Raw genomic sequence first — 26,052 nt, 5'->3', positions numbered from 1 at the left:
ATCGCCTGATTTGGTAGCAAAGGGGAATTCGCGGAGACTGACGTGCTCTTTGATGGCCGGCCGGGGGATGCAGATGACTTCCTCTTCATCAAGCTTCAGACGTCTATCTTTGAATCTCACTCTCCCCGTACCGATTGCCGGCCCGGGGGTAATCACGAAGGAATACCCAAGCAACCAGCACCATCGAACCGGGGGTCCTACGGACTGCGATACTAACCGTCCATTCAGTCATCGGATCCAGCTAGACACTCCCACCGATCATGTCAGTCTTCAATCAGATATCCTCCTTCGTCGCCTACAACTTGGCGGCGCCCCCGCGATGGGCACTCCGAAACTATCTGGTCAGCTAGATGAAGTCGCAACGATCCCAGACTGCTGTTATATACGCCTTTCAGCCCCCCCTCCCCCTCAAAACTGGGATCAGCCTATGGATCGCATACTTGAAGTCCCATAGTAATACTCAAGCTCTCATCAACACCGAACCCCTATCGAAGCAAGGTCGACTTCTGCGCGTCCCTCATAAGGCCGAAGCATACAGCAATACACATCTTCAACAGTCAGCCCGCGCCCCCGGTCATCAACGCACCTGCATTTGTAGCTGAGAGCATTCACACATAATCAACAATACCACACAGATCACCATCATCTCTCACAATACCTGAAGATACCAAAACTCCATATCGCGCGGCGCCCACTCGGGGACAGCTGGCGTTGTAAGAAACCCTATGCTAAAGCTATCTACCCTATCTACCTATCTACGACGGTTAAAGCCCCATTTTGGTGTGTCTTTTGCATGCATCATGACGCCTTCGCTTCCCATTTCAATACCGGCAGCCGTGTGTTTTGTTCTGTTGCGCACGGGTTGTGTGGCGTTCAACCTCCAACCTTCTCTCTGAGTGTTGGTTCACTCCAAATATTGCCTTGGAAACACAATGGTCCCCAGCAAGCTTTGAAGTTTGTCCGGCTCCCAGGCGCTTGATTGAAAGGCGCCCAGTCACCGAATGTTTCCCATTACTTTGACCCTTCCACCACGAGCCACAAAGCAAATAGCTCGTGTACCAAGAAAAAAAAAAAGAAGAGCGTCTCATCTCCAAGCTGCTCTGCCCCTAAACACCCCGTCACATGATGCTGGCTCCGTCGGTATGCTGTGTGAAAAAGAAAAAAGAAAAACGATCCGTCTCAGCTGCCCCCCGATCACTTGTGTCGCAGAGAAAAGCTGATTGCCAGGTGTGTTTGTTTCACGTCGCAACTCTGTCGGATTCTTTCTTTCGACTCGATCTTCTCTTGCGACCCAATTACAAGCCGTTTTTGCTTCCTTGATATGTGTCTTCCTCTCTTCTCTGCTCTGCTCTTTCTCCCAAAAAGCATCGTCATTACTCATTTGTAAAGGACGCCTCGGTGGTATTTTCCTCCCCAAGTCATATCATGAAAGATTGCTCAAAACTGGGCCCTTTTTCTTCGTGTTCAACGTCGTCTTCATACGCAAACGTTCAAGCGTCCACATGCCCTAATCATGCAGAGTAGTATTGGCGGAGTTTACCCTGATCCTCGGGCCGCATTTGGTTCACAAAGTCGTTGAACTGAGGAATCATTTCCCGGTACATGTTTATGACCTAGGCTATGTCAGTAGATATCGCTGCGCGAGGGATGGATGTTGATGCTGACCTTCTGGAAGTGCTCGTGCAGTTCGGCCTTAATTGGGTTCCTCAAATTAATGTCCTTGTACCTTGCAATGGCAACGAAGAGCTGGGGAAGCGCCTTCTCCATAGCTTGGGGGTTCTGTCCAACGACCAGGGTAAAGCCTTTGAAGGCAGTGGCCTTCTCTTCCAGGAACTCGACGTGCTCCATAGCTGAGAGGAAGTCCTCGGCAAAGGTTGGCAGTAGAGGGGCGAGGGCTTCAGAATTGTGAAGACCAAGGCGGCCGAGAGCAATAGCTGCGTTCTCATTGACGGCATTTTGTACACCAGGGTTCGAAATGATCTCGACCAAGCGCTGCAGGAGTTCGGGGACAAAAGGAGAGATTGCCTTGCTGTTGACCATGACGAGCTCGCCAGCGGACCAGCATGCATTGTTGACAACGCTGAAGCCACTGTCAATCTCCTCGTCGAGAATGTTGTCGAGATCCAGCTGCTTCAGCAAGATGGGGAAAATAGAGTTCAGGTGCTTCTCAAGCTGGGGGAAAACGTATTTCGCGCAGTCTCCCAGCAGGGCGTAAGCTGATTGCCGGACATCGTCCTGGGGATCCTCGAGACAGAAGCCGAGAAGCTCGAAATACGTTCCCTCTGAGCCCCTGACCAGCTCCTGCTTCTTGTCCTCATCAAGAGACTGGATGATAGCACTCAATAGGTCGAGACTCGTGACGAGGAAGTCCTTGTCTGGGGAGTCGAGCGTTGGGTTGTTGGTGGCCTGCAGACTTTGCTCGAGGTTTGTGTGGATAATGTTGACGCATCTTACGAAGATGGGCTGCGCATAAGGGGTGAAGGCTGAGCCCAGCGCCATGGCAACGTAAGAGAGGCACTCTAGCAGAGGGAAGAGCTCGCGCGAGTCGTCGCTGACCTTTTGGTAGCGTTCAATCAAGGCAGGCATCAGGAGGCCCATAGCGTTCGGCTGAGCAATAACGGGACCAATGTTCTCCGCCAAGGTTTGGACGCAGTCGTACAAGATATACATGTTTCTGTCCTTGTACCGGGCAAAACACTGGACGAACTGCTGCAGAATAGGAATGCAGTAGGGCTCGAGAACCTTTCCGGACTTCTCTTCAAGGTTGGCGAAAGCGGACGCCGCAGCTTCCTGGACCTTCTTGTTCTTGTCGAGCATCTTGCGGAGAATGCCTTCCATCATGGGCTCAAAGTAGGTGACCTTTTGGTTCTGATCGAGGTTCGCAGCCCACTGTGAGTAGCGGCCGAGCGTCCAGCAGGTAATTTGCCTGACGATGGGCTCGTTGTCTCCGAGGAGTGAGAGGAGGTAGGGTACGAGCTCCGGCAGGTGGGGGGTAACGGCGTTGATGGTTCCCTCGGCGACTGCGCCGAGCGCCAGGACAGCGGCCTCTCTGTACTGCCATTCCTCATGCTTGAGGTTGCTCGTCAGGTAGGGCAGGATCGCAGTGAAGACAGGGTCGGAAAAGTCACGCGCAAAGACGTCGAGAGCAGCGGCGGAGCACTTGCGGATAGTCCAACGTTCGTCGGGGTTCTCGTCGCCATCGTCAAGGTCGTCAATCTCGCCCTCCTCCAGATCGTCATCCATGCTAGCCAGCTTCTCGTAGGCATTTCCGTTCTGGGCGGTATCGGCTGAGGCCTCGCCACCCTTACCCCTGGCCGCCGACTTCTTGGCGAATTGCGGCTTGATGTCCTCCTCGCGGTCTTCTTCTTCCTCATCGTCTGATGCACCGCCGAGAAGGGCAATGTCCTCCCCACTGTAGACCATACCCTCCAGCAATACGGGGATGATCTTGTCGAGGTAGGGCGTCAGGGAGCGCCAGAGGTCCTCATGCTCGCCCACGGCCAGCCAGAACTCGGCGGCCTCGCATGCCAGATCTTCGTCATCACTCTTCTGCTGGGTGATGATGTAGTCGACAAGGCCAGCAATGTGGGGCTGCAGCTTGTCGGGGCGGGTCTCGACCAGCTGGACGAAGGCGTGGCACACCTGGCGGCGCACATCGGGGTGCTGGTCGCCAGCCAGGGTAAAGAGGTGGTTCAGCAGGCTGTCAATGTTGTTGAGCATCGCCTGAGACTTGCGCGGGGTGAAGACATTGATGGCAGTCAGGGCCTTTGCGCGGACCTTGGGCAGCTCGCTCTTAGTGGCCTCGATAAACTTGGGGAGCAAAAAGTTCAGGGGGCGTTGGCCGTTGTGCTCACGCTCCAGAACCTTGACGTTGTCCTCGCAAATCTTGGCCATGGCGGACATTGCGCCCTCCTGACCCTCGTTGGAAATCTGACCGTTCTCGTTCGAGATGAGACTGAGAAGCTGGGGAAGCAATTCAGGCCAGCTCAAGATACCGCCTCTCCTGATGATCTCGGTCGCGATGTTGCCGGCGTAGTTGCGGACCTGGGAGTTCTTGTCCTGGATACCGAGGGGAATAGCCATCTTGATGAGGGCCAAGCTGCTCTCGGGAATCTGCTTGTAGTTGGTGCGCACATTGTTCTTCAGCATGATGGCAGCGGCAGAGCGCACGAGGTGGAAGTCTTGGGCGGAGCATTGTACACCCTGGGGCGGATCGGCGCTGGAGAAAAGGTATGCGAGATAGTTGTTGAAGTCGGGAGAGGCCTTGGCCTGCGTGAGCATCTGCGCATCAATGGCAGTTAGTAAGTGTCGCAAGGGGCAAACGGGACGAATGGTGGGCAACTTACGATCTCTGCCTGCTTCTGCGCATTCTTGTCGAATCCGCTGAGCGAGTCCTTGAGGCAAGCAGCCAGCTGGCTCAAGGACTCTGGGGCCGGCTGCCAGGCCATGACTGGCGCCTATCTGGGGATAATTTGGAAAAAGAAGAGTTGAACGAAAAAAATAGAGGTTGGCGACTTGTCAGGTGGTCGAGAATCGGGGGAGGATTCGAGCGACGGAGCGATGATGTGAGGTCGGTCGGTCGGGTGGTTGTCGAGCACGGCGGGAGGGTAAGGTAGAGAGGGGCAGTCGTTGAAGTTGTTAGGCCAGGGCCACGGTCGGTAGTAAGGGCAGTGGGCGTTGACATTGGCGACTGGCAACACACTGACTGGTGAAATGGTGGGGTCGGCCTGTCAGCTTTTTTTTCGCGATAACTATGGTGCGGCGGAGTAGCGGGTAATAGGTAAGGTACGGAGTACCTCTGGACGAGACCGCCTCCTAACGGTATGGTACCTTGGACGTGGTATTTCAAGCGGGCAGAGAAGAGCAGTTGCGACTGGAGAGAAGGTACCTCGGGCAGAGGTGGGGTCAGTTAAAGGTCCCCGGTCCAAAGTACAGAGTCACAGCGCTAGTGGTCCGTCGTAGCGCATCTGGGCCCATCCAGTACGGTACGCAGTAAGGTCAAGTAGACCGTAGCGAGGGCACGCCGCACTGCACCTTTCACTTCACGGGCAGCTCAGTGGTATGTTACCTTGACGCAGAGGCAGGTAAAGGTACCTAGGTGTCTTGGCCCCCAGATGGCTGCTTTCTGTGGGAGAGAGATGGACAGTTTGAGGGGTCTGTTCTCCGTTTGAATGACCTGAGCAGGTGAGGCAAGCAAGGAAGGTGGTCAAGAGGGGGAAGAGGCAGAGGCACCTCAGATGCACATGTGCGAGTGAGAGGCGCGGGAAGTACTAATTTCAGCCAGTCCGTACCGTCTTCTCTAAGGTATCTGAGGTCTTCCCGTCCCAACAGTCGTGGCAATGAAAATACCAAAGTTTAATGTGTTGTGCTGTCATTTGTGTATCAGTGTCGTGTAAAAGAACACATGCATATCGACTGTCTGTCCTCTCCTTGCTAATCACAAGCTTTTCCTCGTTGCCCCCGGCATCTAGACAGCTATGGGGGTGCATGTACTTTATCCACCACTTGATGCTGAGAAAACAGGCTGTGAGATTGAAGTTCACAACTCGTCGAGTGGGCATGTGAATGGGGTTGGTGTTTGGAGAGGCAGGGGCGATTCTAAGGACGGAATCAGGAGAAATCCGATGGGATGGATGGAAGAAGTCGAAACTGGCAGACAGTTAGAAACCGGGAAACAATACGGTGGCAGACGGGAGAATCAAGACGGTAGCAAACGGCAGAGGGAAGGTGTAAAAGGTGGTCCTGCTGGTCGATCCTTCCGCCGATATGTGTCGGTCTCACAGTCCGTCCAGTCCAGGTCCTTCCACAGCTGCACTGCTGCCCACCATGAGGAGAAAAAAAATCCTGAGCTCACCTCATGGATGATGGGACTTGTGGACATTTGGATACTTCCCCTAGGTACTTTACGGAGTTGCAGTCCTTATGGCCCGTGCTCCTTTCTACCCCTCGTTCCTCCTGCGTTGACCAGATGGGGCAGGCTCTTTCTCCCCCACCACGCCATGTCGATAAAGTCTGTCGTTCCTGCCAGCGTTCACTTTTACCTCAGACAGCACGTGGGTCACTCTTGCTCTTGCTGTGCGCTGGAATTCGAAGGAAAGCTTCTTGGATCTTCCAGGTATTTGGCCAGGCCCTACTTACCTCGAGAGTAAATAGTAAGTATGAAGTACCCCTATAGCTCAATCTACCTTGATGTACCTTAGATAGGATTGAGTTGAGTATTTTGAACTAGTACATGATCTTCGGCAAGGTAGAGAGTCTTGGACAACGGGCATGGAACACATAGAAAACAAGTTGACCGATCCCTGCAACGGTCAACCCCTTGAGTACGGGCATTTGCCTGCATCTTTTTTTTTTTCTTTCTTTTTTTTTTTACGTTGCCAGAAAATGCGGTGGGACTCCACAAACGTCGCACAGAGGAAACCTTTCTTTCGTGCACACCGCAAGTGACAAGATTCCCTCCCAATTGCCAATCGTAACGAATACTGTCCCCTCGACAACTCTGGGTCTGTTGAATCCTCAAATCGGGGGAAAGGAGGCGAGGATCAAACCCCGAGGGTTCAACCTGACGCCGCAAGGGGGTTTCCGCCCACTATCCGCCCCCCTTTGGAAGGTGGACTTTATAATCGCAAGTCGTCAACTCTCTGTCTGACGGGGGAGTTGTGAAAAGGAGAATGCCAGGCCGCACAGGTTCCCAGACTTGTTGCCTTTGCGAGTCATCACCACCGATTTGCTGCCGACTCAACGAAGCTTGCCGCTCTTCAGCTCGAGGTTCCCAGGTTCAAGGTATTACGTACAGATCCTGTGACCCCCGTCAGAGCGCATCCGCACCTCAACTCTTTAGAGGTGTTCTTCCACAAGAAAAAGAAAAAAAAAATATGAGCCGAACTTCTACCACGAAACAAGACAAAACAATCTTAATAAACAACCATGTGCCCGAAATCAACGGACGACAAAAGCTCAGATTGCTCGGGCGCGTCTTAGCCACGTTCTAGACTCGGGCGGCAAGCACCTTCCAGAGATTCCAGAAGGAAGTCAAAACGTCGACAACGAGAATCAGTGACATGGGATTAGAACAAGAACACAAACTTCGAAAACGCCGGGTGCCATGGTCCGAGATGTCGCCTGCCGAACTTTCCATCCGGGTCATTTGCATTATTTGCGCACGCTGTCATAGCAACCTCGAGCGCAACCTCGTAGAATTGGAGATGATGATCCTTGTTGTCTATGACGTTGGGTATAGCTGTTGTCTCCATAACATCCGTCGCGCCGTACAGACTTCTCGCCGGTTCGTGATGATGTGCCTCTCCCTCCTTCTTGCAGACTCAGCCCGGCAACTCCACACTTGCAGCCGAACGGCCCGAAGCCACAAGTTGGCGTTCATCCCTCGGTCCGCCGCGTCCAGGCATCGGGGCCCCCTCGTGAGCCCGGCACGCCGCATGTTCACTCCCTAAGCCCTGTGTGACTGTCACCCATCCGCTTCAGGAAGTTGCAAGCAGCGAGGCCTCGCCCCTTTCGCTCCCGCTCCCGCTCCCTTCAAAGATCGCAAGTGACGATCTACAAATGCGGTAGACACGGGCGGAAATGAACTGTGTGACACAAGTCTATAGACCAGCACCCCTTGCGCCAGAAAATCGTCACTGAGAGTTGGGAGTGTTCAGGCACCGTTCACCAAGGGCTCTCCCTTGAGCTTCGCCGTGACGACGTCGACGATGGCCCGGAACGCCTCCATCTCCTCCTCCACCGAGAGACCCATGGCCGCGCCGCCGAGATTGATGGAGCATCCGACGTAAACGGGCATGTTGGCTCTCTTGGCTAGCAGCTTGGCCATCCTCGTCGTGAACTCCAGCGTTGACTCCACCGAGTAAATGGCCGTTGAGATGGGCTGAGCCGGCTCAAGTCTCTGTTTGCATGCGTCAGTAAACAAAAGCTCGTATTGATAAGTTTGTCAGTTTTAGTGGTATGTGGGATGGAAAATACGTTTGGCAGTGCGTATACGAACGAGCCAAGTGCTGCCGGTCCCGACTGTTCGTCTTGCGTCACTGAGGTCAGGAAGAGGGTTGCCACCTTGGCCTTGGTGCTCAGGTGGATGTGGATGCGGGTATCGAGGGAGCGGGGCAGCGGGATAGAGAGCTGCGTGACGGTACTCGTAGAAGTCATTTTATCGATTTAAAATGAGTTTGGTTTGAGCAGGATGAGAAATGTTGCTTCAAGGCTTGACAATGATCGAGTGAGGTTGGAGATGTAAACGCCATGGAGTGTGGAGTAGAGAAATTCGTGCGGAAAGTAAATGCGCACTGTATTTATACTGTGATCTCCAACACCATCATGTAAACCCTGAATAATTGGGATATTTACTTCGCGACACCATGTAGTGCTTGTCAGCGCAGAGAAACTCCACTTTTTACAATCATATTGAGGCGACCATCTCATTGAGGATCGAACGAGAACTAGAAATTATAGTCATTGTGCACTGGGAACAGCTCTGCGATGGGCTGGAAGGTTGTTTGCGCTCTGATCACGATATAGTCAACTTGGCTTCGTCATGTTGTCACATACGACCATACCCATTGGAAAACTCGGGATCCCGTCCGCTCTCCCATAGATAAGCCAATGAGGGCCGGATTAGTAGTTGGGTCGGTGACGACCAGCGAATACCTGGTGTTGTATGTTTTTGGTCTTTTATCATCCATGTCCTCAAGCCCATGGAAGATCAAGATCGACCTGGAGGTTTGGTTGGCTTCCGCGATCTTTTGTTCTTTCGCTTTACCGATGTGGACATGAATAAACCCCTCTCTGTTCTGCCTATGGCGGAAGTTGTCTTTATGTGTTTCTTTTCCTCTATGTGGTGTATCAAGACTGCCATTATGTATACAGGTATCGTACAAATATCCTACAGGAGGAGCAGGCGGAGGAGGTATGAAGACCTTACTAGCTCGCGCTCTTCTCCTTCATTGCTTCCGCGCTGATAAGTTCACGTCTATGAGCTTGCTGGCGCTTCTTTTCCAGATAATGCCTCGGTCTCAGGCAACACCTCAACCTCAGAGACAGATGCAATCTCAGAGATAGTTGTAGTCTCAGGGACAGGTGCAACCTCATCCGAGCTCTCCTCCAGCTTGGCAGCCATCTGAGGCAACTTGGTAAACACCGCAACGAAGCCACCCCCAACAACCCGCGACCCAACCTTGGGTCGACAAACGATCCCCCTTGCCGCCGCGCTCGTCTCACCTCTCTCAATCGCCTTGCGAATAGCCACAACCTTGACATCCCAGTTCCGACCGCCCGTGCCGTCCTGGAACATGTCATCACCCGACGTCGACGTCTGCAGCTCCACGACGCGGTCCTGCACCAGCGGCTGCTCCGTGTCCTTTGCCCAGATGACAAAGTCGAGGATCTGCGTGATGGACGGGAAGAAGATGACGACTTTCCCGTCGGGCTGGAGAGCCTTGACGGCCATCTCGGCGTAATCCTGCGAGGCCGGGAGGTCGAGAATCACATGTGAGAGGAATGCTACGCCTCCATTTTGTGCAAGGCGCGAGGCGAGGTACGATCGAATCGTGCAGACGTGGAAGTCGACGTTGGAGAGGTACAGACCCCTCTTGAAGTGCCGAACGAGGCCGTGCGCCATCCGGCTCGATGTCGGGTTCACGTCCAGCGTGTGCAGGATTGCCCGGCGACTCGCCAGGTGCTCCTTGTACAGCGCCGCGAGTTCCGGGTCTTCGATGTCGAGGGCGTGCGGTACGGCCTTATGTACCTCCTTGTCCTCCTCCGCCGCATCGTCTGACGCAACCTCCTTCCGTAGGGTATTTCTCGCGTACGGCGCCGTGCAGAGTGCGTCGCGAAGGCGCGGCGGCAAGGGTGAATTCGCGCCGTGGATCGCGCGCGCGAGATGCAGCGTCAGCGAGCCCATGCCCGTGCCGGCCTCGAAGATCTCGACGGGCGGGCCGGCGTCAAAGTCCGGATCCTCGCCGGGTACCGGGAGGTTCAGATCGAGGAAGGACACAATGAGGTTGGCGTCCTGGGGATAGATCTAGCCCGAGAGTTGCCGCATGCGCGTTTCAGTCTTTGTCGACCTCTTTTGTGTTTCTCAATATTTCAGGTCCTGGGAAGAAGTCGTTTCATACCGGTGTCGCCACGCGCGGGGAGTTGGCGACGTATTGCCCTAGGGAAGCCTCGAGGAGTCGCACATTGCGGCCGCCGCTGTCCTTGATCGTGTCGGAAAAGGACTTTCCAATGATGTCGGAGCCGTTGACTTTGCTGCCATAGGAAAGTTTGATCGCCGCGTCCGATCGGAGAGGGGGTGAGAGGTGAAATTTGGGCTCCTTGGTCCCTCGTTGACGCAGGATTATCACATCGTGCTCTACAAAGTGGGTTAGTCGATGCGGGATGCGAAGATGGTAGTTTGGTTGGGAGCGCACCTCTGATGGCATGGCTGGAGCTGTAGGCGCGGCACAGCGACGGCTTGGATCGCCTGAAAAGACTCAATGGCATGCGTCTCGGTAGCATTGTGTAAAGGTTGGTTTTCGCGATCTTTTTGTTGTCGCAATGAGCTTGCAGGGATTCCGGGAAGCTCCTGTGTTAAAATTGGATTGATGAATATGTTCCTCTTAACGCATAGAAAGGTGGAGATATCTACGTAGCCGTGTCTTAATTCAACCTCACTCAACCTTCTGGTAGCACCCCCAATGATCTCTTGCCCTGGTCTAAACTCAACGTTGCTGCTATCTTTGAGAGTACATGCCATGTTAATTCTTTAAGTCCACTAGATTGCCCACCCGTAAGATGAGTAGCAACCTTTCACGTCACGATACTTACATTCTTTCCAAGAGTTTGACAAAGGGTTAGGGTGCCTATTGCAGAGTTCCTCCATGTACCATCTCAGCGTCTGCAGCATGTCCTCGTATGCCCCAGCACCTTCTCAGCTCTGCATCTTCTGTCGACAATTCAGTCTGGGTAATAGTGAACTACACCGTCAAGCTCTGAGCCTTGTATGGAGGCCAAGCAGCTCCTAACTATGGTCCGTTTTTCTCTGCCTCGAGAATGCAACCTCCCCTTCCTCAGCTCACAAGCTGTGTGAACGTGAGCAGCACTGTTATAGCCTGTGCAGAGTGCCAGATGTAGGGTAGTATCCATAGCCGTTGAACATAAAATTGAAGCTGGAGCCATGAACCGAATTGCGTGCCAAACTCTAACGTCGAGGTGTCCGCAAAGCAATCGGAGATACCAGAGTCTTTTGGATTGCATCCTACCCCTACTCATGTAGCCATACAACCCATTGCGCCACTTCTGAGGCAAGGTTCCAAACGGAGATACCCTCTTAATACCCTCCATAAAAGCCACTTTATCCCTATAGCACTCCAATTCATTACTTCTCTTCCATCCTCTTTCCTCGTCTTCACTGGTCAGTACTATCGTTCACTTTCTTCACATTCACCGGCTATACCTTCCACAACACAACCTACAACTCAAATCCATTACAATGACTTCCCAATACAACAAGCGCGTCGACTTCAAAATGGGTAACCTCCAAACTGCCCTGACATATACCCCGCGGCCCTCCGGAGACTTTCCGTCCCCAAAGGCCGCAGAAGCGACAGATTGGCTCTCGCACATTCTCTCCGAGAACGAGTCGGGCCGTTTCATGAGCCCAACAACGCAAGCCCGCGCCGAGAGGCTTCGTCACCTTTGTTCCGAGGCTGTACATTGGCCCCTTTCAGATGCGAAGAACCCTGCCCTCAACGCAGTGAAACATGGCCGCCATGAGATCGAGTCCCTCATCCGCATCGATAGCCGCAAGGACGCAGCGGGTCTGAAGTGGACTTGCATGGCCAAAGACTACATCATCACGCGCTACGCCCCATACTCGGAGAAGCTCAAGAACAAGCGCCGGAGCATGGAGAGTCAGACATGGAGACAACTCTTTAACGGCCGCAAGTCAGTCGGCCCCATCATCAAGTGTCCCTATGAGACATCGGCCGTGTTCGCCGTCATGGACTGGGTCGATATTGACCGCATTCTCGACTTCGAGACGCGTGAGAACGCGAGATGGACCGAGTACCCGGGTATCTCAGCCTTTGTCGACTTCTCGACAAAGATTCCGGGGAGACAGCCCCCGCCGAAGCTGACCAGCTATGTGGAGAACGTGGTCAAGGAGCACGGCGACTTGGATTGGGGAAAGGTGCGGAAGTTCATCAAGATGTACATCGCACAGCGTTACCCGGCGTCCCCCAACTTGTACACCGAGACCGATTGGTTCGAAACCCCTTTGCTGTTTCTCAACGTTCCCAACAGACGATACGAGATTCAGGAGAAGACGTCAAGTCCTTCGAGCGACAGGTCCGAGTTCTCGGAAGAGGCCCAACGCCAGAGACGCCAAAAGTTCGACGAAGACTCCCGAGCCCTGTCGGAATGGACTCCACGTTGCTGCTCTAACTATAAGCTAATGGCAATTCGGGCGATGGCTGACTTGGGAGCTTAATTGAGGTGGTGATGGACGTCGATGTTAGGCATGGTTTCCGTTGCTATGGTGCGGTATGAAGATAGGTATAAAGACGACCACCGACCGAGAGTGGTATTGATGTTGTTTGGGTCATCGTTAAAGTTTTCACTTGAATAGTCTGTAAATTAGACAACTCAGGATTATCCATCATCCCCACGTCGTTGTTGTGAATAGCGCTTTCTTCGTGTAAAATGTTTGACTCCGCCTCGCATTCCTAGCTGCCACTCCCGAAGTCCAACGAGCGAGAAGTCAACCTTTGCTATTAAAGCCCAGGTGCCGCAATACCAAATTGAATTTGCGTGTCAAATTTCCAGTTTGGCGTCCCAGCAGCATATCTTTAGTCTTACATTGTACATGCAGCTCTTCCCTTTGTCTTGATATGAGAAGGAGTTAGTCACTCAAAGAAGCAGGTTCAGGCCATGTAGAAGGGGCTGGGTTCATCTTATAGCATACAATATCATGCCCTTGTAAATATTTCTATTCGTCAACACTGGTTCAAATGCATATTGTTTATTCCGAAATAAACGGAAGGGCAAGCTTGGTAGAGGGTAAATGTGGAAAGCACGATGAAGACTCACGCGGTCAGGTGACTGCAGACCGTGAAGGACAGTTAGCTAGTAAATTCCTTCCTCATAATGTCCCTCCAACTGCACTTATTCGCCTAGCCTTTTTTCTTCATACCACACATCACACATTCTCACTTCTTCTCTGTTTTTCGTCCCGGCATCACTCACCCTCCCCCCATTCGCCTCTTACACGGTCCGAATCAATGTTTCAAGATTAACAGAAAGGCTTGCCTGAAAGATGAGAGACATCCGCGAAATCACGAAGAACTGCACAGACACGAGAATAGTCCAAGATGAACTCCTTCTCTTCAGCTGGACCGAGGGCACTGGGCCTCGGTGGGAGCTGGACAAAACTTCTGGGCTAGACTGCCTCACCGTCATCATCAGAATCATCAACTCGCAACTTCCTTCGGAAGAAAGATCCGCCACACATCCCTTACGAAAGAGAGAGGAACAGTACCAGCTATTCCGACACGCCTGGCTCTATTTCCGCCCTTGCGACGGAGAGAGGCATGCGAAAGCCAAAGTTGACGTTTGCGCATCATTGTCGTCGCGCAATGGCCCATCATTCCAAGAACTGATCTCCTCGGAATTCCCGGAATCGACTCTCTGGACCAGATGGGAGAGCATGGCTTTTTTCTTCTTCCCGTTGTCAGTGAAACGGCCCCGGAAAGTCAATGGAAGGCGAGGAGCGCTTGTTTCAGCATCGCACGATCGGACCCTTCAGCCCCTCTCGATCTTGGAAAATTGATAGATCAAGATCTTGACAAAGACTTGGGCATCGATCCACGATGCCTCCTCAACCCTGAATTCTTGCGTCTAGAGTACACTCCTGCAGACGGCGATCAGGCTGTACTCGCTGAGCTGCAGGTCGTTCATATCCGTGATAGGCGCCCTACGCCCAAACACATCGATTTCTCGTCTGGGCACAGCCGTATCAGATACGTGCTCCAAGCAGCAGTTCGTCTTCGACTAAATGAACAGGGCTCTTGCGACCTAATCCGAGTTTTCTGCGAAACCGGAGAAGATACGCATCCTGGGTCCCGAAAACCTTATGCTAGGAATTCGTGGGCCATTGGAGCGCCAGGATACACGTATTTCCTGCTTTATGGGCAGAGCAACAACTCAATTGCGAGGATTAACCCCGAGTTGAGGGAAGCTAAGGTATGGGATCCGTGATCTGGGTCCATTGACATGAGCGACCACTACTACGAATCGAAACGAAAAAATGTCGAACGGCTTATCGAGGAGAGCTGTCGGAACAAGGGCATTCAAGATGGATCTAGGTTTGCAAATCCCTGACAATAAGAAAAGAGACAAGTCACTAACCACATGCCAGCCAAATCAATGAATCCGCAATGGATGAAGAAAACGACAGTATCCAAAGTGAAGAGGATCAAACGAGCTCTGTTGTACCAGAAAAGATCACCTCAAGTGGCAAACATCAGATATCCTCCCGTCGTCATCCGTTGTCGGGCTGGGCACCTCCAAAGCAGACCCCGGACCCCGCCACCCACATGTTAACGAAAGGATCTGATTACCTCAAACGAGACGCCGAGAACGCCAACGTTGTCTACGGAAACTGTTCAGCTCGCGGTCATGCGTTGATCGATTGCATCTGGCCAGGCCCTTTCGGCGACATTGACGGATGCCCCTTGTGCAACACAACACAGCATCGCCTTGACGATTGCAGGGAGTTCCGTGAGATGGTAGTAGAAGGGTGGCATTCAACAGTTTTGCTTCATCATTTATTGGTTGTTCGAAGCAAAAACAAACCACCGATCCTGACCATGCGTTATTGGCCCAAATATGAAAGAAGCATTCGTCGTAGGCATCAGAATCATGATTTCATACATACAGTTGGCTATCCCTGGACCAAAGCTTTTGCCATGGAGGTCTGGAGGAATACATACAAAGACGTCAACAAGCAATTCTGGCTCACATACGACTACACCAAGGATTCCGAAAACCAGAGTCACCTCCAGGCGGACCCAATGACTAGGGACTGGGAAACCATCCTGCAGAACGACGATTTGATCCTAGAAGACCAAAGGCAGCATGGATGGAACGTCAGCAAGACTAATACTGTTGAGAGTCTGCTGGAACTACAATGGGCCTTGCAAAGAGTCGGCTCATGAGGTGCTGGGACGCACCAATGCTGGCTTCTGTGATTATTCGACGAGATGAGGAAAGGGCTCGGCAAGATGGGAAAGTACCGGAAATGACTCTTTGAGAAGAAAGATGGAATGATAGACTTGTTACTTTTGTAGAACCAATTCCATTACGTGTAGCAATGTACCGTAAACCCGGCCGATTGTGTCAGCCATGTGTGAAAGCGATCTTCTCTTCAGTGTCTCACACTAGAAATGTATTGATTTCGTACGAAGGCGAGCAATCTCTGATAACGAGTAGTAAAAAAGAGCTGTCTCTACATCTATATTTGCGCGACGAAAGTAAGATTACGTTAGGACGTCTATCATAACGAGGAACAATGGAACACGACCTGATGAAATCATCATCAGAATCATCCTGGCTGTTGGAATATTGACGGCAGAAAAGGGGATTCGGAAGGTGGTCTGGGCCGTTGCAAGCGGCCCCTCCACCCACAGTAACGAGCTTCGTAACAGCCGAAAGCCTACGCCCTGCTGACAGTTATACCGACACTTAGAACGGAAGATTTAAATAGCATCAAGCACGATTCATGGGAATCTCCTCATTCAATTGCTATCCTTGGACACCATACCCTTCATCCGCCATGGCCACGACCAGAATATGATAAAGTCAATCCATTTTGTACTCCATCCTCTGCGTGACGTCGCGTATATCCATTCCCAACGAAGAATCCAGGCCAACCAAAGTACACATCAAATCCATCCCAGGTGGCTCTTTCCCATATCGTGTATCGACTTAGTAATAGGTCATAGTAGAACGCGGCTGAGCTCCAGGATGATGCTGAGGCGCAGGGTAGAAGTGTCCAGCGGTGCCTCCATGAGTGATCGGCTGACCCATTTCTCCTCCCATCACCCAGGTTCCCTGCTGAAGCATGGGAACGAAGGAGCCTCCATGGTTGCCAGTGCAGAAACCACCTTGGGTAGAAGGATGAGGAGGGGGAGGCGCCATCCAGGCCGGCTGCATGTGAGCCTGCTCTCCCATGATGTAGGAACCAGCGACAGGAACCGACGAAACCTGGCAACGGGTGATGGGGGCAGCGGCAGCAGTCGGAGCATCCTGGGCGCGGAGTAGCTCGCACTTCTTGAAGTAGAAAGCGTACTGATTATCCATCGCACCGGTGTCGAAGGAGCGGATCTGCTCGTAAGTGTGTTCGAACGGATACTTGCGGTTCACGGGACTAAGAGCCTTGTCTGCGAGAGAATTCTAATGTCAGCCGCGATTTTCTAACCTCAACACCAATCCTCTTCGCTCAATAGTAGCCTTACTCATGATGGTCCACAAGCTCGCAAGAACGAGCCAGTCGCTGGCCTCAAGACTGATGCGGACTTTTCCCTGGCCCTCGAGGCGGCGGTAGACGCTGTCTCTGGCCTCCTGCGCCTTGTCGTAGAGCAGAGCCACGGTCACGTCGGGCCACTTGACCGCAATATCGGCGAGGACGCGATCCTCGAGTATGTCGTAGTCGCCAGGTCCCAGTCCCCATTCGGCCAGCGTCTTGTCCCGCTCTCCGTTTCTCATCCACTTCTGGAGGTTGTCGTGGAGGCCGCCGAGGGAGACCCAGGGCTGGGGGGCGGGGGAGCGACGTTTCGGGGAGGGGGACCGACGTCTGAGGGCGTAATCGTCGCGAGCCGACCAAGGGGCAATAGTGCGATGCATTCGACCCTGTTGACCACCTCCACGTCCGCGTCCACGTCCACGTCCACCCCACTGCTGCTGGTCTCGACCGTTGACTGGACCATTGTTGCCAGTGGGTTGCTCTGCTTTGACTCTAGCCATCTTTGCAGTGTGTGGATTTGCAGGTAAGTATGATGGTGTGGAGGTGTGGTGTGGAAGTGAAAGGTGAGTAGGTCTGGGAAAGACCTGAATAATTCGTCTGCCGGTGGGGATGAAGACGAATACGAATTTTCCATAAGGGCTTTGGGAAGGAGGGCTGGCGAGCCTGCCCTGGATGAAAGGTGAAGAGAGCAGGTCTAGCCTCCCGAGTCGCTCACCAATGTCGAGGCCAAAAAGACCAGATAGGCCAGAAGGACGATGGCCTCCATATGATCAACAAAGACGCTATAGTGACCGTAATGTAGCACCAGGTAATGGAGCCGGGGGACAAATATGGACGCAAAGAGTGACGATCAGAGCCTCATCAACCTCCAGAGGATGGTACTGATACAGGGCGAACTGAACATTCGTTCACAAAGGCGACGATGCCAACCGGATGTCTGCGGTCAATCAGCTTTTGTCCAACTTGTTTATCAGAATCCGGGAATAGAACGCCAATGCAAACCAAACGAAACGAACCAAATGAAACGGCCAAGTCGGCTTCCAGGCCAGGTTCAAACTGCGTTTCATGGCTTCATTTGCTATCACGACGCGTAAACACCTTCCCCAGATGAACCCAAACGTAATCCCGCTTCTATTCATGGTATCATTGACATGTTTAACCGATCATCTCGTCGTCCTCGTCACCGCCGCCGCCCATCTTTCGTCTCAACCTCACCGCATCCTCGTCCCTCTTCCTCCGCTCAAGGCCCTCCTTGATCCAAGCATCATACGCCGCATCGCCACCCTCGACTTTCTGGGCGACAACACCTTTCAGAACCTCGCCTGCGAAGCCGACAAAGTTGTGTCGACGCAGGGCATTCTCGAATCGCCAGTTGCGGCGCTTCTCGTTCTCTCGCTCCAGGGTCTCGGAATCGCCAATTTCCTTGGCTGCGATTCTCGGGTCGCGTACCATGGCCAGCACATTGAACCGAATCTCAGAGCTGGCGTACGTAAGCATGCGATCCTGCAGGACCTGCGTCACCTTGGTCGGGAACTCCTCGGTCGTGCAGGCGCCGTGCGAGATGGGCGCAGGTTGCAGTCCGTCCAGTTCATAGAGCTTGCCGTTGATGGGCGTGTAGGCAATAAAGTGGAAGGCATCCTCGGCCTCGCCCGTCTTCTGAGTCTCGTCGACGAAGGGACTGCTCTTGGCGAAGCTGTTGTGTACATCGCGAATAAGCTCAGAGTTGCTGAGCGCCTCCCCGCGGAACTCGGGAGGCAGGACCATGGTGAATTCACGGAATTCGCCAAGCTTCTCGCCAATCTCCACCTCGTTGGTCTTGTTGAGGACGACACTCAGTAGCGCTTGCGTGCCGCAGGCATTCTGGATCGTCTGCTGGGCGAAGAAGAGACTCTCGGCGGCATCGCGATCGTAGGAATCGGCTGGCCGCGCGGGCAGGCCTTCGGAAGGGTAGCGGAAGAGGAAGATGATGCCGTAGATTGGCTGCAGCGGTGCTAATTCATCGGGAGAGAGTGTGAGCAGCTCTTCGAACTGAACGCCTTTGACACCGAGGTTCTCGAGCAGGTAGGTGAAGACGCCCTGAGCGGTTAGCGTGGCGCAGTCTCAATCTGGTAAAGTCACGTACTGCATCAGACTCGACTGCAAGAGTTAGCGAAGGCAATGGGCTGGGGTTTCTTTCGGGGGCCGCATACTGGTATTCCATCCACCACTCATCTTGGAGGCGGAGGAGGGGTAGTTACTGGTGAAAGTGGTAGGGATTGGTCGCGGAACTGTTTGAGTGTTCTACAAGGCGTCGTAGTTGCCTGAGTAGTTCGCGTCGCAGTCAAATCGGGTTTCGCACTCGAATGGGAATTGGTAAGCTGGAGATTGAAGCTTCAATGTTTGCGGACGGAGTGCTGGACCGTTGACGCAAGGTCGGAGCTGTAGTGGGGCGCGGTGGGACGGGACCAGGGTCAAAGATTCGCCGGGGCACTATCCAAGCCTACCTAGGCAAAGTCCAGGTACTGAACGCCGGGCACTCACAGACCACCAATGTCACCATCATCGCAGAGGAATTCATTTAAAGCTGGTGTCTCATTGCTATCTACAATCATTGACAGCTGATTCAAGTGATATAGCCAGTAGACCTGGCACAATATTCTCGCAAGAAAATCGCCTCCTCCGTAACAAAAATGAAGAATCTAACCCTAGACCAAGTACTCTTTTTTTTAGTGCACGGAACGCGGCGTGACCGCTCGCTGTGGGATCGTCACCATGTGAACACCGTCCTCCTTTTGGTCCGATGAACCCATGCGCGAACCCGGAGCGTAGGAGCTATCGTGGTCATCCTGCATGTTGAACTGGCGCTTGCTGTCGTTGTCGCCGTTGCTGAAGCAGCTGTTGCGGACAGCGCGCACGAACCAAGGCTTCTTGCCAGAGCCTCTCCAGGACCAGTATTCCTTCGCATCGTACTCGCGGGGCTCGATTCTACCTCCAGACAGCCAGACAGTCAAGGCGATCAGGCCGTTAAGAACAGTGTACACGAAAACGCCCCTGGGATTGTCAGTTGTGGTCAGAGAGATGCCATGGGATGAACTTACGCAATAAGGCCGTAAGCGACGCTGTACGAGAAGGGAATGAAAGTCATGACGACAAAGGATGGGAGAACATCGCCAATGTAGCGCCAGTTGATCTGGGTAATCTGACGAATCATCATGCAGCCGACCTGCGACAGTTAGACCGGAACACCTATCAAGACATCTTGAGACTTACCAGAACGAGCGTGCAGCCAGTTGCCCAAGGCGGGATAGACGCAAAGATTGGAGCGAAGAAGATGGAGACGAGGAAGCAAAGACCGGTGGTCATGGATGTCAGTCCAGTGCGGCCACCCTCTGCGATACCCGCACCACTCTCGATGAAGGCTGTGACTGGAGAACAACCGAACAGTGCGCCGATCGAGATACATGCCGCGTCGCAGCAGTAGGCGATGGTAGAACGAGGGAAGTCGCCATCCTTGGGGTCGACAACGCCGCAGAAGCGGACCATAGAGTACAGCGTAGCCGTGGCGTCAATGATGTCGACATAGAGGAAAGTGAAGAGTGCCAGGGCGAATTGCGATCCGTTCTTCGTGACATCCCAGTCAAGAGCGTTGAGGGTATGCTCGATTGGATGGAACGTGACAACGTTTTTGAAGAAGTTGAAGCGATTCTCACCCTCCTCGTTGTAGGGGAAATAGGTGATGGATGTGTTACGTCTGGAAAGGTCAGCGAATTCGCGTCATAGAGTGCGGATGACTTACGGCCATGACAAGATCGACACCAGGGCAATACCCATGATGAGAGCATACTTGACCCGGAACGACATCAGATAGGCCGTAACAAGACCACCAGCGAAGATTGCCGTCCACATCTTGGGGCTCGACATGATACCTCCAGCACACATCTGCGTGTCGGGATCGATCATCTCAACAGGGCATCCCGCAATGGCGAGCGGGGTAGACTTCCAGCCTCCGGTAATGGCACCGATTCCGGCAGAGTAAGAGAGTCCGATTTCCGTCAAGAAGAAGCCGATGCCGACGCCGGTTGCCGTCTTGATAGTAGCGGGAATGAGCTTCACAAGCCACTGGCGCATTCCGGTAAGAGCAAGGACGATGAAGATGAGCCCCTCCACGAAGACTGCTGTCAAGGCGACACGGTAGGGAATGTTGCCTGAGCCGTTGGGGCCGACGACCTGGAAAGCGAAGTATGCGTTGAGACCCATGCCAGGACTGTGTTCACTGTCAGTGAGAGCCATACTTGACACAATGCTAGTACTTACGCGAGCGCCACTGGCAGGTTGGTGAAGAAACCAAAGATGAAGCTGGCGAGGCCGGCGATGGCAGCAGTCGCAGTGATCAGGTCAAGTCGAACATCTGCAAGGTTAGCAAGGCTCAATTTTGGGATGTCGGCCAACTCACTCTCTTTACAGGCCTTGTAGCTGTCGATAGTGTCGCAGTCGGCTCTGTTTATCAAGTCGCACTCACAAGTGCCGCCCGTCTGCGAGAGAATGATCGCCTGTCTCAATCAGCACATGAACCTCACAACTGATCAAAGATATATACTCACATTGACAGCAATGATGTAGGCCATGGTCGCAAAGGTGGTCACTCCCGCGCGAATCTCCCTGAATAATGATGTATCGGGAATCTCCTTAGGCTGTCCGGGGTTAGAAAATTTGGCAACAGAGGCAGGGGGAGAGGAAACATACATGACCGCTTCCCTCGAGTCTGAAGATTCGTCCAAAGGTAGACGTGGAGATTCGCTTGTCGCAGCGATCGATAGCCTTCCACATAGCATGGAATTTGCGGCCGATGGCGGATCGACGAACGGGCGTCTCGACGGGTTCCAAACGCTCCATGTTGGAGTGAGTCGACATGTTGCTCATAGCGAGCGATGGAGGAAGGAGAGTCGGTGGACGAGCGTCCAGGCGACTCGGAAAGGTAGGTGGTAGTGAGCGGTAGGGGAGTGGTGAGGAGGTTGTGGTACAGGACTCAGCACAAAGGAAGAAGGTTGAGATGTCTCAGAGTCCTGTACGAGGTGAGGCGGGAGGTGGTTGGCACACAATCGGCGAGGAGTCAGGAGGGAAAAGAATGAGGAAAGCCGCAGGAGAGCCTGAACCTGAAGATGAGGTCCGATAGGTGTTGGAGCCGAGATGGGAAGGATTGAGTGAGTGGAAGAGAAAGGAACGTAGAGTGACGAGAAGTCCAATATTCGGAAGTTGGAACTTAAGGTGGTAGCCGGGACGGCCTGGCAACGAGACCAAATCCTGCGGGAAGGATTGATAAAAGAGCTGTCTTGGAAAAAGAGAAGAAAGGGAAGGCAGATGCACCGTTGGAGAAGAAAGTGAAGGTGCGTTAAGGGAATGCCTAGAGGAGGGAAGAACCTGGAAGTGGAAGGGGCGAAAGTGGCAGGATCAATTATATCATTGCTCGCTCCTGCCCATGTCTACTGCACAGCTGCACACATCGTACCTACCTTGCCGGACTTGCCTACCTCACCACCTTACCATCTTCCTTACCTACACCTACTCCGTACCTTAGGTAAGGTACATACATCACCTGCATCTCCTAGACGACAGGTCTCTTCTTTTTCCCCCCCTTCCGAGAAGGATACCTTTCCTCACCGAGTTGACCCTGCTTTAGTCTGCCACTATCTGAGGTACGCCAGTGAAGGAGGGTGTACCAGTCTTTCTTTTCCTCAGCAAAAGGCATACTGCGCCAATGCCGCGTGGAGGTGGGGAACGGGAGCAGAGAAGGTCCAGGCCGCCACTACCAGGCGCGCCGCGCAGCTTGTCTCTTCCACGTTTGACGCGAGGCGCTAGCCTCATGGGAGATCTACAATCGCCGGCCGGGAGGTGGAGGTGCTTGTGTTAATCTGCCATCAAAAGACTTTGCGAGAGAGCACATCCTAAAACGGCCTTCTCTCGACGCCACGAATGCTCAAAAGGCTTGAGTCCCCAAAGCTGGAAGAGTACACTTTTTTGCCAACGACAAACGCCTTGTCCATTGATTCACCACAAGGCCTCGCTGACGGGCTGTGAGCCGGCCCTCATTATCAATGGCTACGCGCCAAACTTTCAAGCCACGACTGATATCAAGTCCACGCTCTCGTACGAGTTGATAGGCTCTCGGAAGAGAAACGATACCATCCATCTCGTTAGCTCCAGTCTCTCAAGAAACGAACTCCATCTGTGCGCAACGCCTCACGAACCTTCGACCCAGCTGTCAGGTTAGGCGCGTCTTAGTCTTGTTCGTCAACCGCTCGGACTGCCGAAGACCACACCATCGTCCGAACGAGGCATTGGAATCGCCTGCTTCTTGGCCTTATCGTCGATGTCGGATGTCGTCGCGATAGCTTCATCGGAAACCGTACAATCGGCCTTGAAACCAAGCCCCCTCAAATCACCCAGCCCTTTCCAAAACCGTTCACCATCGCAATTCTGTGACTATCCCCTATAATCGACCAAGCCGCAGTCAATGGACTATTCGACTATCCCTTTCTTCACCTGGCCGCTCAGCTTTGCTGTCTTTCCAGATAATAAACCAATTACAACGGGAAAGCCAGCCATGAGCCAATTTCTTGCCTGCGGGCAGCCGCTGCAGTGTAGACTTTGGTAAGCGAGACATGTCTCGAAGCTCCTTGATAGGACCGCCAAGGTCGGCGAACGGTACTTTGCATCATATGCGGGAAATTCGTCCTTCTACCGAGATTGAGCTTGTGACAATGTTCTACTCTCGCATCAGCCCCTGCTGACCATGATCTAGCTGTCACCTGTTTGCTCTTTTTGCGGCTGACCTTGCGTGTCCTACAGCCGTCATCGGTCTGACTTGAGGGCCTCTTCACTGGTCAGCTCTCGAGAAGACTCAGACATAGGCACGTCGTACCTTGCCTACGCATCATGCACTGCTACAAAAGGCCGCTCTTTTCCTCGCTCGCTCGCTTCTTTATTGCCCAGCACTGCGGAGAGTTTAACGTCGGTCCTATGCCTACGCTCAAAGCGGCCCAGCCAAAGTGCCAACCCACGTGGTAGAGGTGCTCTGTGCTTGCTGGAATGGAGCTATCGTGGTCCGATCTTCCTCCGGTATCCATAGGCCGTTAGGATATGTTGGAACATGTTTGTGTGGTCAAGCCCGTTGGCAATTTCGAGTTGGTCGCAGGTGATGGTCGGTAAACCGGGCCCTTGGGGGTGTGCCGCATCTAGAAAGGGCTCAAGAGTTCAAGACACTTCTTTCAATGGCACGGTTGAAGAAGAGCATTGACTACGGATACAAAGGCCGTCTGAGTCTGGCTGGAATGGAGTTGGGACCTTTTCTTGAGACCTCGTTGGATTGGGTCTTTGTTGGAATAAGAAAAGGGAAGAATGTTTGCTCTCCATTGTCGTTGGTTGGCAAACTCGCTTAAAAGCAGCCAAGTGAGCCGCGAAAAGGATAGTGCAGGGTAGGAGGGGTGGCATGGATCGCTCCGCGGCGCATCTAGGCGTGCTGGGCTTGGCCGGACGATGCCATCGCGGAGCTGTGAGTGGTCGAGGTGGTCCCTGAGCCACTAAACGTACCTTAAGGTAGCCACCTAGAGCACTTACGGCCGCCAGGACGTGCCCCGCAGACTGTAAGTCCCCTGACACGGGCCCCCTAGCGGCGCCGCTGCAGTGGGAAGCTGGAACCTGACCACTCACGAGCCACCTTGTCCCCCAGGGCGGTTTAGATCTCGCAGTCCTCAGGGGTGGCCCTGCCCCGGATTGCCGTCTCCCTGCAGATCCACCCGCGCCCTGAATCCAATCTGTGATCCCGACTCTTCCACCTTGCAGACGACATCCCGGTGCCCCTCTTCCCCTGCCTTGCACTCCATCTCACTCTTTGGTTGAGTCTTGCGAGCTTGCGAGCCTTCCAACGCCAACACCATACATCGGACTACGATGCCACCACCGTGGCCTCCCAGCTAACCACTTTGACAGCCCCTGCTCAAGTGTTGACGTTTGCCTAGAAAAGTGGCACCCTCGACCCCTTCACACACACACACACACACACATACCCACGACACCTCATTGTTGTCTGCTCCCAACAAGCGGTCTGCCGGTCCGAGTCTCTGGAATCCGCTTCGAGCGGGTACTGTGTAGGCTGCAATGCCACCATATCGCCCGGATCGTCCGTTTCTCGCCGGGATCATGGACAGCCCCGGACGACATTGACGGATGCCTCCCGCAAGACGGTCTGCCGGGACCTACAGAGCCACCAGACTGCAGAGTTGACAGCTGAAGACGACACCACCGCATCTGTCATGGACTCAATGGGGAGATTCTGTACGACGGCCTCCCCTCGCCGGCCTTGCCGCTACGCTGCGGATCGAGAGGAGCACCGCCTTGATTCGAGAAGGCAGCTTGCAGCTGTCTTCAATGGTGCGAGGGCACTTTGCAAGAACGGAGCAAACACGGCCCCGATGCTTCCCATCGAATGGCTACCTTAGCTCAGTTCCGTCCGGCATGAATGGTATGCACCAGGCAATTTGGATTCCAAAGATACGGCTAGCTCCCACAAATGCACAGCTCGACGTGCGAACTTGTCGATAGTCCACAGCCCCCAAAGATAGCAATGGGTTTTGCCATGCGGCAGGCAACGTAAGCTTCGCGCCGTCCCTTTCTCTGAAAACTTCCATGGGCGCCGGCCTTTGAGTATTTGAGGCAGGGGCCGCAGCTCAGGACACAATGAGCACGTCCTCGTCTCTCTCTGCCCTTTTGCGTTCCATACGAGCCAAGAATGAGGGTCGCAACGTGCCTGGTGTCGAGGGAGGCCGGGCAATGGAATTCTACTGTTTGACAATGCGAAACCCGTTGACGATTCGGAACGGTTCGTGAAGAAGGGCATTTCATCTCAATATTTCCTCCACCAATGTGGCACGGCGCGTTGCGTCCCGTTGACGTTGGCTTCCACAAGTTGCCGCTGCTGTGCTTGGTGCAACTGGCAGTCCGGGCGTACAGTCACATCAAGTCTGTGAGCGAGGGCAAAGTTGACGATGCCGGCTGGGACGCCCTTGTCTGGTGGTGGTGGAATAAGCAACGCAGGAGCAGGACGGATTGAGACAATGAAAAACACTTGCCGATCAATGTCCAATGATTCTAAACCAGCACGACCAGATGGATGGGGGACCAGGGCTATGACCGGCAGGACGCCACAAAATCTCAGATGACTGCATGGGCTATCGGCGAGATTGAGAGAGGGGAGCCAAGGCCAAGGGGGTTCAAGGAAAGCCGGTTGTGTTAGTCCCAATTCGATATATGGACGAGCCGGGGAGCACAAATTCATACTGGAGCTGGATCGACCGCCGAATCGGCTTGCTAACCAACCTGCCACCTGCTTGCCCAACAGTATTAACTGGCCGTGCTGGTGTCCTGATCCTGTCCATGGCACGGTACATAATCAGACGTATGCGCACGATCACACGCTGTCGAACCCGGTTCCTGTTGGAAGAGAGAAAGTAATTACCTATTTGTACAAATGCAAATCTCTCGGAACGGGCCACTCACTCTCCTCTGACGCA

General features: G+C 53.5%; 8 protein-coding genes across 8 annotated transcripts; 2 read left to right on the top strand and 6 right to left on the bottom strand.

The window, feature by feature from the left end:
• Positions 1 to 1,511: 1,511 nt before the first annotated feature.
• On the bottom strand, positions 1,512 to 4,448 carry BDP81DRAFT_389904 (armadillo-type protein; the record flags this gene model as incomplete). Its single annotated transcript, XM_060587330.1, has 3 exons — positions 1,512 to 1,613; positions 1,666 to 4,281; positions 4,347 to 4,448. The coding sequence occupies 3 exons, from the start codon at positions 4,446 to 4,448 to the stop codon at positions 1,512 to 1,514; spliced, it is 2,820 nt and encodes a 939-aa protein (XP_060450932.1).
• Positions 4,449 to 7,654: 3,206 nt separating this feature from the next.
• Positions 7,655 to 8,157, bottom strand: BDP81DRAFT_308499 (uncharacterized protein; the record flags this gene model as incomplete). Its single annotated transcript, XM_060583466.1, has 2 exons — positions 7,655 to 7,900; positions 7,978 to 8,157. 2 exons carry the CDS (start codon positions 8,155 to 8,157, stop codon positions 7,655 to 7,657), a joined length of 426 nt encoding a protein of 141 aa, XP_060450931.1.
• A 619-nt stretch (positions 8,158 to 8,776) lies between these two features.
• Positions 8,777 to 10,503, bottom strand: BDP81DRAFT_468251 (adenine-N(1)--methyltransferase; the record flags this gene model as incomplete). The annotated part of the gene is made up of 3 exons (XM_060594478.1): positions 8,777 to 10,027; positions 10,122 to 10,357; positions 10,416 to 10,503. 3 exons carry the CDS (start codon positions 10,501 to 10,503, stop codon positions 8,978 to 8,980), a joined length of 1,374 nt encoding a protein of 457 aa, XP_060450930.1. The 3' UTR covers positions 8,777 to 8,977.
• Positions 10,504 to 11,476: 973 nt separating this feature from the next.
• Positions 11,477 to 12,475, top strand: BDP81DRAFT_445597 (uncharacterized protein; the record flags this gene model as incomplete). Its single annotated transcript, XM_060591974.1, has 1 exon — positions 11,477 to 12,475. One exon carries the CDS (start codon positions 11,477 to 11,479, stop codon positions 12,473 to 12,475), a length of 999 nt encoding a protein of 332 aa, XP_060450929.1.
• A 3,264-nt stretch (positions 12,476 to 15,739) lies between these two features.
• BDP81DRAFT_416730 (uncharacterized protein) lies at positions 15,740 to 17,210 on the bottom strand. The gene is made up of 2 exons (XM_060589561.1): positions 16,500 to 17,210; positions 15,740 to 16,424 (listed from the first exon to the last, which is right to left on the bottom strand). The coding sequence occupies exons 1-2, from the start codon at positions 17,005 to 17,007 to the stop codon at positions 15,970 to 15,972; spliced, it is 963 nt and encodes a 320-aa protein (XP_060450928.1). The 5' UTR covers positions 17,008 to 17,210; the 3' UTR covers positions 15,740 to 15,969.
• On the bottom strand, positions 17,195 to 18,856 carry BDP81DRAFT_416728 (ubiquitin carboxyl-terminal hydrolase, family 1). Its single transcript, XM_060589560.1, has 3 exons — positions 18,697 to 18,856; positions 18,630 to 18,643; positions 17,195 to 18,583 (listed from the first exon to the last, which is right to left on the bottom strand). The coding sequence occupies exons 1-3, from the start codon at positions 18,716 to 18,718 to the stop codon at positions 17,663 to 17,665; spliced, it is 957 nt and encodes a 318-aa protein (XP_060450927.1). The 5' UTR covers positions 18,719 to 18,856; the 3' UTR covers positions 17,195 to 17,662.
• Positions 18,857 to 19,212: 356 nt separating this feature from the next.
• Positions 19,213 to 21,671, bottom strand: BDP81DRAFT_365820 (permease; the record flags this gene model as incomplete). The annotated part of the gene is made up of 8 exons (XM_060586512.1): positions 21,230 to 21,671; positions 21,088 to 21,177; positions 20,940 to 21,036; positions 20,801 to 20,894; positions 20,283 to 20,750; positions 19,757 to 20,237; positions 19,585 to 19,709; positions 19,213 to 19,537 (listed from the first exon to the last, which is right to left on the bottom strand). Exons 1-8 carry the CDS (start codon positions 21,404 to 21,406, stop codon positions 19,213 to 19,215), a joined length of 1,857 nt encoding a protein of 618 aa, XP_060450926.1. The 5' UTR covers positions 21,407 to 21,671.
• BDP81DRAFT_416724 (uncharacterized protein) lies at positions 21,652 to 22,257 on the top strand (the record flags this gene model as incomplete). Its single annotated transcript, XM_060589559.1, has 1 exon — positions 21,652 to 22,257. A coding segment is annotated over exon 1 (280 nt), but the record flags the coding sequence as incomplete, so codon positions are not given.
• Positions 22,258 to 26,052: the final 3,795 nt, after the last annotated feature.

The sequence above is a fragment of the Colletotrichum phormii genome, assembly GCF_030913505.1.
Source record: "Colletotrichum phormii strain CBS 102054 chromosome Unknown BDP81scaffold_2, whole genome shotgun sequence".
NCBI lineage: Eukaryota > Fungi > Ascomycota > Sordariomycetes > Glomerellales > Glomerellaceae > Colletotrichum > Colletotrichum phormii.
The sequence above is the reverse complement of the archived record's forward strand: the minus strand, read 5'-3'. Positions and strand labels throughout refer to the sequence as shown.

Coding starts and splice junctions, on each gene's coding strand:
- BDP81DRAFT_416730 (XM_060589561.1), bottom strand. CDS start 17,007: ATGGCTAGAGTCAAAGCAGAGCAACCCACTGGCAACAATGGTCCAGTC. Junction 16,425..16,499: donor GAGCTTGTGGACCATCATGA/GTAAGGCTACTA, acceptor ATTCTCTCGCAG/ACAAGGCTCTTAGTCCCGTG.
- BDP81DRAFT_416728 (XM_060589560.1), bottom strand. CDS start 18,718: ATGAGTGGTGGATGGAATACCA.